The sequence below is a fragment of the Montipora capricornis genome, chromosome 10, assembly GCF_036669925.1.
Source record: "Montipora capricornis isolate CH-2021 chromosome 10, ASM3666992v2, whole genome shotgun sequence".
Taxonomy (NCBI): domain Eukaryota; kingdom Metazoa; phylum Cnidaria; class Anthozoa; order Scleractinia; family Acroporidae; genus Montipora; species Montipora capricornis.
In genome coordinates, this window is record NC_090892.1 from 60,716,373 (window position 1) to 60,726,372 (window position 10,000).

Genomic DNA, 10,000 nt, shown 5'->3' on the forward strand with positions numbered 1-10,000 from the left:
AAAGTGTCCCCTCAGACACCAACCCTTCGACGCTTCCTATAGAGCAATGCAAGTTTCAATCCCGTTGCACATTCCCGAAGGCCTGGGATACCATAATAGCCAAAATTGGAAAGTGGCTAACCGTAGCATAAATACTTTTTGCCCTGACCGTGTGATGTTGATGAGCCATCTAAAACCACACTTACGTGCTCTGTTTGAGATGGGCTTACGTATAAGATTTTGGAGTTAATTTTTTGGAAGTCAGCAAGGGCACGCCTGAAAGGCTTTATTGGTATATAGAGGAAGTCGGTTCGTGAGTCATGAATGAACAGGCCTCTTGAACCTACACTCTTTGAAGGTGGATCGTCAGAACCTATCCATGTCAGAGGTCTGTCCCAAGTTGGGTCTCAAGTCATGTAGGGACCTCTCAGTCACAGGTTGACTGGAGGCTAGTGCTTTTACATGGTCAACTCGCCACAACGGGTCAGTCAGGTAGGCTGTGAAGGCATGACCCAATCTTTTGGACCTGGATTGACCAAAAGGTGGTCATGAATCACCCAAGCCGTGCCCACATGCTGGTTTGCCCCAGGATAGGGGGAACGTATTCCGTTCCTAATAGCACAGCATTAGATATAAGAGAAAACAAGTTACCTGTTTGTCTCAGTAAACAAATTTCTAGTTTCTAAAGAAACTGTGGTGCTGCCTCGGTAGGAGAGTGAAACAGGAAAATTTTGTCTTATCAAACGTGTTGATGGAGGTCGAATTACCACCGTGAACGATTTGGAAAGCTGACGTTTTGAGTGTTAGCCATTTGTCAGAGCAAAATGATTTGATTTTACTCTGACAAAGGGCTAATGCTCGAAACGTCAGCTTTCCAAATCGTTCACGGTGGTAATTCGACCTCTATCAACATGTTTGATAAAACCAAATTTATCTGTTTGTCTGCTTCCTTCACTTTTTTAAAATTCCTTTTGGCCTCATTTACTTTTTATATTGGGGTTCTATGAGGGCCTCCCAGGGGTTTTGGGGGAACACGGGAGCATGGCTAATTTGAACTGGGGAACAGGGGAACAATGTCAAAACATTCTAGGGAACAAGGGAACAAAGGAACAAAAACAATTTTAGGGATCAAAAAGCTGGGAACAAGTTTGAAAATAATTTGGGGAACAAGGGAACACAAACAAATATTTAAAGGATCAAGGACCCGAGCTCCCTTTCCCTCCTGGGAGGGCCTTCTCTATGGATAGGCGAATTCACTTGGTAGGGAACATTGCATTCTTCTGTTACCTAGCCTGCCTTTGGCTGAAGATAACGGAATGCAATAAAATACTTCAAATCACATCATGAAACAAACATATCATAGCAGCTCAACTTATGATACATACATACTTTAATGAAGCAATATTGCCCTTAGGGCTTTTCAATAATCATTTGCAAGTTCAAAATGGCATAAAAACTATCATATGATGTCTAGATTCTAAATTATAGTGATTTATAAATAAAAGTTACAAAAAATTATCCATTTTTCAGCATTTCCAATAAGGATGCCTTGAACCCCTTGAGGATGGGTACTTGCTTTAGGCTGCTGCATGAGTTATTCCACAATTTAGTTGCACGGTAGTCAAAGGTATAGTGGAGCAAGCGAGTTCATGCATTTATATTTATATGCATGATAGTTTTTATGGTAGTATTCTGATAAACTTCTTAACATATGTTTTGGATTCAAAGTGAAAGCTGTTGTGAAACAGCAAACGGCAGGCTGCCACTTTTCACAGGAAATTTCTCATATTCTAACTTGTCTCTCTCTTCTGGGAAGTTGTACTTCATATAACTGTGTAGACAAAAAGCAAGAATTGAGCTAAAATCAAACAACTTTCTTTGACTTTTGGCAAAACGCAAATTTTAGCCTGACATTTGCTGTAAACAAGACACTAAATCTCCCCATTGACAAGGACAGGTGTTGTATTAGATGTTGCCCTCAGTAAATGCAAACAAATGTTCGAAAAAGCAAGCGAATTTAATTAGTACTACCTAATCAAAATTTTAAGACCTCACAAACTTGGTATTGCTTATCAAACGAAGCAGGTCTTGGAGAGTTCATTTGTACACAACAAAAGCAGTAGCCACGCCCAGACTGCCACTGGGCTAATGGTGATGGTCGGTGATACTGCTATCAATCCCCACAAAATGAGGGCATGCAGTAAAATCATTAACAAAAGGTAGTGCCAACTGCTATAATGCTCCTTAGAAATAAGTTACTGCAAAAGACAGGATAAGATACCGTTCAAAACTATTAATAAAGCTGTTAATTGGACCTTACAGGAAAAGCAATAAAATCATCTGCCATAGTCTGGTGAGCATCACAAAAGTCCTTCAATGTCACTTGACTCAAAGTGTGAAGGAGCTCCATCAGATTAAGACTAAATGCCAACTCAGGTTTTGTAGGTGTTACACCCCAAAGATGAAAACGCAGAAGCCGCAAAGTCAGCTATTGGACCCACACCTCTCTTTAAGCCCCAAAATATATTACACAAACATCATAATTATCTTTAAACCACAAAACTATAGAACACTTCACATTGCATGTAAAAATAGCAAGGAAACAAAAAAGGTTGCTGTTACATATTAAATGATTGAGACTTGTCTCTTTGAATTACATTATGACAGTTGTATGCTCGAACATTATTGGAAGGTCAGTTGCATGTACTTTTATAGCATTTAAATGGGCTTAAAATAATTAACCATTTATTTTGTTTTATTATTTACTTTTCAGAAATTTAAAACTAAAATGAAAGTAAACCAGCCACAAGACTAGTATCACAAGGATATAACTAATGTAATGATGCCAATGGCATTATGAGTATCTGGTATATGATTTTATGTAACTTAAATGAAGCAAAAGCAATTAAGAGGAGTTTAATTTCCATTTGAAGGAATTTCATAATCTCTTGCACCTACAATCATCACTGGACCGAAATGGACGTCATTCGAGCACTGATGATCACAGCACATGAGTGTCTCTGTATTTTTTGGAAATACATCTTACTCTCCTGGGATTATCATGATTAAGATGACAACAACGTTTACAAACTGTAAATAGAAAATGCAACAAAATTCTTTGAAAAGCTGTTAATACTTACAAGCTAGTAAAAAATAATTTATATGTAAGTTGGGTTCAGATCAACAACTAGGCTGCAGAGGTCAATATTTATGGATTATTGACCAAGTGTGAGGTCAAGATAGCTGGATATTGGCCAATTAAGTTCTTTTTTGGCGTGTTTATGGACTGAGACGAAGTCGAGGTCCATAAACAAGCAAAAAAAGAACGAGGCCAATATCCAGCCATCTTGATTGAACAAGCTTGGTCAATAAAGATAGCTCCATCTCGTCCGCCCGGGTAGCGAATCACAGTGCACAATTTGGTTCATCTTGCCCGCTCACGGAGCTAGTCATATAATAAAGTGGTGTAGTGTGTTCATTGGAGTAGTCACTGTAGGTCAATGTAGTGGTTGTAGTGTCGTCATTTAAGTACTAAACTCAGAGAAGTAACTCAGTTCATTGCTGTACGTGCACTGTAGTTTCAACAAGGTTATATTCATAATGGTACAATACTGTAATTTCTACTTCTACTGAAGAGCTGTAATTTCACATCATGTAGTAGTAGTTTCACAGTAGTATGATAGATTTTGCTGAAGTACATTTACTGAGTAATACGTTTACTAAGACTTTCAAGGGTTTGTAAAGTAAGAGTACAGTACTCTGATCAATTAAAATCGATACGCTACAGTAATGTTGCAAGTGACTCCTCTACTAACTGAAAAAAAATTAAATGATGGAATTCAACATTTTGATGCAAGATGAATTACGGGTGATATTTTTTCTCCTATTCACGAAATTTATGAAAATTCCACACAAACGTTTTAATAGTCACTTAAATCCGTTTGTGTTGGCCTGTAGCTCCACTCGCGTGCGCGGACTCGAATGAGCGGGTGACGCATGCGTAAATGCTGATCTTGTAACCCCCTAATTTTTCCTGATTTTGCAACTTTACTCGTGTATATCTCTGCTTCCGAACAGTGAATTTTTTCATTTTTTGCATGTTAGCTTAGATTAATTTAAACTGTTTGTCTATCAAATTTAAAAAAATTCTGAAGGTGAAAAAAAAAAAAATTAGAGCCACATTTCAAAAAACGTATTTTTCTGAAAAACTGACCTACAGATTTTGTTGAATTTTAAATATTTTAGAGAGCATTTCTAACATTATCTGGTAACGCTGAATGGGAAAATTTCACCGTCCCGTTTCTTCAAAAATGGTCACATAAGTTGATTTTAAGGCTCAAAGAAATGCCTAATATCGTTGCCATGGTAACGTTATTTTGGAGGAAAATATAATGTGAGAAATCTACGATACGTACTTAATACCCTGGCCAAATTTCGTCATGATATGATTACCCTAACTGTATCTAGGGACAGAATATGTTTATTTGCTTGAAAAACAGAGAAACTATTTCGAGCCTCCTTAATTAAACACTAATCAGTAATACCTCGTTCGTGTCCCCCAGCTTGAATCTTGAAAGCAGACTGACGTACACGTGTTTGCTGCGCTGCGCCTGGTATCCAGTTACAATTGTCGATCGAACAGTTAGACCTATATCCCCTTCAACAGTTGTAAGTGTTGATGGCCAGTTAATAACTGTTCTTTCGTTGAACAGTTCTTAACTGTCGAATTAAAAAAAAAAGAGGTACTTTTGATGGCCCTAAAGGCTGGTTCTCATTTGCCGCCGAGGTATCTGCGAGGTAGCAGCCGGTACTACCTGGGATACTTCTCAGACGAATGAGAACATGAGCCGCCGGCAACTGGAGCCATCGCAGTCAACCATCGCAGAGCTTTACCGCCGACTGGCGGTAAAGACTGAGATGGCCAATATATCCGACGACTTCTGTTCTCATATCGGAACAGTATCCCAGGCAGTGCCTGCGGCCATATCGCAGGCGGCGGCATGTGAGAACCAGGCTTTAACAAGCCACCGTACGGACCCGCAGTCGTAACGGAATTATAAGCATCTTCCCTCTCCCCACTGTTTCCACTGTCTCCTATAAGTCCAACCCTACGTCCTCGTCGTGGAAGGCGGAAACGGGTAAAGCCGGCTAACAGGGCTCTGGTGAAACTTGGTAGGCCAATCACCTGTCAGGTGGATACCCAATGATTACTGAAACATCAACAGATAGAAACACATTTACTGACGTCTTGGCAGGAGAAGGCCCTTCCGGGAGAATGACGCGGCAGAGGCAAAGCCAGAAGGACCCTCGGCGGCTGATTAGCCTTCTTTCAACAAGACACACCATCAGAATCGGTACGTGGAATGTCAGGTCCATGTACCAAGCCGGAAAAGCATCGTCCATTGCAGAGGAAATGAGGAATTACAACCTGGAGATCCTCGGCCTCAGCGAAGTCCGTTGGATACAATCTGGTAAGTGCAAACTCAGCTCAGGAGAGACGGTGCTCTACTCAGGCCATGAAGACCCAAGCGCCCCCACACGGAAGGAGTAGCACTCATGATCTCCAAGCATGCCGTCAGGACGCTTATTAACTGGGAGCCGATCAACTCTCGACTTATTACTGCCCTTTTCAAGACATCGCATGGTAAAATTAATGTTAGAATTATTCAATGCTACGCACCAACAAATGAAGCGGAAGAAGCAACCAAGGAGGAGTTTTACAACGCATTGCAGAGTCTCATTGCAAGGCAGAGAGGAAAGGAAGTTACCATTCTCCATGGGAGATCTCAACGCCAAGATAGGAGGAGACAACCGAGAGTATGAGCTTGTAATGGGAAAACACGGACTAGGAGAGATGAACGAAAATGGCGAGCTATTCGCAGACCTTTGCGCTAACAATGACCTGGTGATTGGTGGGAGTATCTTTCCTCACAAAAGGATCCACAAAGCCACGTGGCGCTCCCCGGATAACATCACCGAGAACCAGATAGATCATTTTTGCATTGCCCGACAGTTTAGAAGATCTTTACATGATGTCAGGGCTATGCGGGGAGCAGACGCCCGTAGCGACCGTCATCTACTAGTAGCCACCCTAAAACTAAAGCTAAAGTGGTGTCAGGCTCAACAGCAAACTAGAGCCAAATATAACGTGACACACTTGAGGGATCCTTCTGTTGTAGAAGCTTTCCAAATCAACCTTAGGAACCGGTTCCAAGCACTGGAAGATATAGAAGATGAAGACGGCACAATTGACACGCATTGGAACATCTAAAGAGCTCATGAATTAATACATGTGATGACACTTTAGGAAGGCAGCAGTCCAGAAACAAGGAATGGATCTCAATGGATACCCTAAAGAAAGTGAGAGAAAGGAAGTGCAAGAAAGAGCGGGTTAACAACAGTCGGACGCGGGCAGAAAAGGCACAGGCGCAAAAGGATTACGATGTTGCGCATAAGGAAGCTAGAAAGAGTGCGCGAAAGGACAAGAGATGTTATATAGAGAACCTAGCAAAGGAGGCAGAGGATGCCGCAGCAAAAGGGAACACGAAAGACCTGTATTTCACCACCAGAAAGCTAGCTGGGAAATTTGGTCATGTTAACCATACCATCAAGGACAAACAAGGAAATATTCTGACCACCACTGAGGAACAGTTGCATAGATGGGTCGAACATGTTGGAGAGGTCCTGAACAGGCCACCCCCAGTTGGAGGAACCGATATTCCAGAAGCTGATCATCTACTCCTAGTTAACTGCGCCATACCTTCAAGAGAGATTAGTAGTGCTATTAGGAAGATGAAGGACGGAAAGGCAGCAGGTACCGACAACATTCCTGCGGAAGTATTCAAAGCAGACATCAACACCACCACAGAGGTCTTTTATGAACTATTCAAGAGCATCTGGGAGGACGAGAAATCACCCACTGAGTGGAAAGAGGGTCTTATAGTTAAGCTTCCTAAGAAGGGGAACCTCAGGGAGTGTGATAATTATCGAGGTATTACCTTGTTATGTATAGCAAGTAAAGTCTTCAACCGAATTATGTTGGAGCGGTTAAGATCTGCAGTGGATGGAAGTTTGAGGGACCATCAAACTAGATCATGCGCAGACCAGATTGCTACACTACGTATCATCGTAGAGCAATCCATTGAATGGAACTCGTCCTTGTACATCAATTTCATGGATTACCAAAATGCCTTTGATAGCCTGGATCGCCCCTTTCTTTGGAAATTACTAGCTCATTATGGAATTCCGCAGAAGTTTATTAACATCATAAAAAACTCTTATGAAGGCACCACATGTAAAGTTATTCATGAAGGACAGTTGTCGGAGAGCTTCGAAGTTAAAACTGGAGTAAGGCAAGGCTGCCTTCTCTCACCGTTCTTATTCCTCCTGGCAATTGATTGGATAATGAAGTCGTCGACGACGGGCCATAGGAACGGAATACAATGGACTCTCACCCAGCAGCTTGATGACCTCGATTATGCGGATGATATTGCTTTACTATCTCACTCAGGGGCCCAAATGCAGAACAAAACCACCATTCTGGAAGAAAGGTCAAGAAGAGCTGGCCTTGTTATCAACACCGCAAAGACCAAAGTCTTGAAGATCAATTCAGGCTCAAACAGGAAGATCAGAGTGAATGATGCCGATATTGAAGAGGTGGACTCCTTCACATACCTTGGGAGCGTAGTAGACACAAGTGGAGGAACTGACGCGGATGTTGCAAATAGGATTAATAAGGCAAGAGGAGCCTTCCACTCTCTTAAGCAGATCTGGAGCTCTGGCAGCATATCTACATCAACTAAGCTGAAAATATTCAACTCTATTGTAAAATCTGTGCTGCTGTATGTCAATCATTGTTTGCGTCGAATCCTGAAGATACGGTGGGCAGACAAGATCACAAACGAAGAGCTATGGGAGCGGACAGGTCAAATTCCAATGGTCAAGCAAGTGAGGAAGAGAAAATGGGCGCGGGTAGGTCACACGCTGAGAAGACCTTCAAACCGCATTACGAGGCAAGCATTGCATTGGAACCCACAGGGAAAACGAAAGAGGGGCCGCCCCAAGAATAGCTGGAGGAGGGATACGGAAAAAGAGATGAAGGTCCTCGGGAAGAACTGGAAGGAACTGCAACAGCTGGCAGAAAAGAGACGTCTCTGGAGGCTTTTTGTTGATGGCCCATGCTCCAACTTGGAGCCAAGGGCTTAACTGACTAACTAACTCCCTCTCCCCACTCCTTTCTTGGTTTTACCCAAAATTCCCAAAATTTGCATATTGTTTTCATCTTCCACCTGCGCATAAACCAGAGTCGTTTCGGTTAAAAAATTGACGCTGTCGATAAATCCCCTGGTTTTTGGTCTTTTGGGCTTGAGAGGTCCGAAAATGTCCGTTGCCAGTGCCGGTAAAAACAGCGATAAAAGTGCTCCAAACGAGCAATTACTGGACAACCTTGAAATTCAGAAGAAGGAATTAACCGAAGGAATACAGAAACCTTTGCGTAAAGGTGATGCATGGTAAGTTGGCTCAGTTGTTTAAGCACCGGGATGCCATGTGGGAGGTCGTAAATTCGACTCCAGCCGGACCAACTCTCCGGATCTTTATTATACCGGTACCTGAGGTAGGCTTATGCTGTTACTTCGCTACTAACATGATACTGCAATGCTCCTTTTTACCCACTAAAATGCTTGGTCTCCCCCGAAACAATCACTAAAATGCTTATGTCAAAAATTGTGCGGAGTATTGTTATTATTTGTTGCTTGTGTTGTAGTTAACGCAATTTTAAGCTTTGTTTTGATTATAAACAATGTGATTTGAGAAAATGTTTTAAGTGCAGTCGCGTGACAGACAACGCTTTGGAATCTGACAGCCTTGAACTTTGGAACCTTTTAGTTTAAACCCAAACCAATGATTGACAGTGATAAAAGAGACATTAGAACACGAGGATAAATAGTCTTCAATGAGACTTAGTAATCTTGAGGGGAGAGAGATCTTTTTTCGGTGATCAATAAAGTAGAAGAAATCAGGATACCGAGTGAGTGTGTTGGTGGTTCAGTCTTGGAGGCAATTCCCAACGCTCATCATACGTAGGCTGATAGGGCTGTTTTTTGAAATTTGAATTTTTTTTTTAATTTCAACATTTCAACACAAATAAAGGCTCAGCTTTGCAAAAACGTATAATTATGTACAATAAAATTGTAGTATAATAAGTTAACAATGTATGGTGTTTGATATTTAAATGGCAGAAAGTTATTCTTTGTTGTTGTACATGTATTGCAACATAAGTGATTTTTCAGTGTAATCTTCTGAGGATTGTTTTTGTCAATTTTGTTGTAAAAAAAATATTTTTACTTCATTTTCTGTGAAAAAATGTTTTTAGGCAAATGATGCCACTAAAATGCTCGAATAAGGCTTAATTCGTTTGCCTCACTAAAATGCTTGAAAAAATGCCAGCATAATGTACAAAAGCCTAACCTGAGGAGAAAGTGCTGCTTTTGGAATGTCATCTGCAAATGGTTAGACTCTAGTCTTGTCGGATAAGGACGATAAACCATAGGCCCCGTTTCACAACCCTTCAGTGTTCGTAACACCGTACGTGGGACGTAAAAGAACCCACACACTATTTCCAAAGAGTAGGGCATAGAGTTCCTGGTGTTGTGGTATAATATTCTCTGTGGTGTATCATGGTTGGGAGGGTATTTGCTCTGAGTTACTAGCTACATCAGGCTACTCCAAAATCCGAGGGTAAAATTTAATAAAGATATGATGATAATGGAGAAAGTTTTGGTAGACAAATGATATCCTACTCCTTCATGAGCACAATAATTACTTGTTTTATGTAATGAAGGATTTCAGTTCATGAAAGCTAATACATCTTATAGGTCTTCTCCATCTATAAGATTTATTATGGCTGTGTGTATTGTTTGCATTTGTTTGCTACAGTGTAGTTAACGATTTTTTTTTTCACCACAAGGTTTCTGAATAAGTTTTGCATCAACACTTTGTTGTGGTCGATTGACCATTGTCT

The 10,000-nt window shown here is 41.1% G+C and overlaps 2 protein-coding genes across 2 annotated transcripts in view; both read left to right on the forward strand.

The window, feature by feature from the left end:
• Window positions 1–5,665: 5,665 nt before the first annotated feature.
• Window positions 5,666–6,250, forward strand: LOC138021125 (craniofacial development protein 2-like). Its single transcript, XM_068867991.1, has one exon. The coding sequence runs from the start codon at window positions 5,666–5,668 to the stop codon at window positions 6,248–6,250; it is 585 nt and encodes a 194-aa protein (XP_068724092.1).
• Window positions 6,251–8,267: 2,017 nt separating this feature from the next.
• The window catches only part of LOC138018417 (ubiquitin carboxyl-terminal hydrolase 15-like), a 121,733-nt gene continuing 120,000 nt past the window's right edge, over window positions 8,268–10,000 (forward strand). The window contains exon 1 of the mRNA XM_068865035.1: window positions 8,268–8,489. Coding sequence (XP_068721136.1) covers window positions 8,359–8,489 — 131 coding nt within the window. The 5' untranslated portion in view covers window positions 8,268–8,358. The remainder of the gene's footprint in view (window positions 8,490–10,000) is intronic.

Coding starts and splice junctions, on each gene's coding strand:
- LOC138021125 (XM_068867991.1), top strand. CDS start 5,666: ATGAAGCGGAAGAAGCAACCAAGGAGGAGTTTTACAACGCATTGCAGA.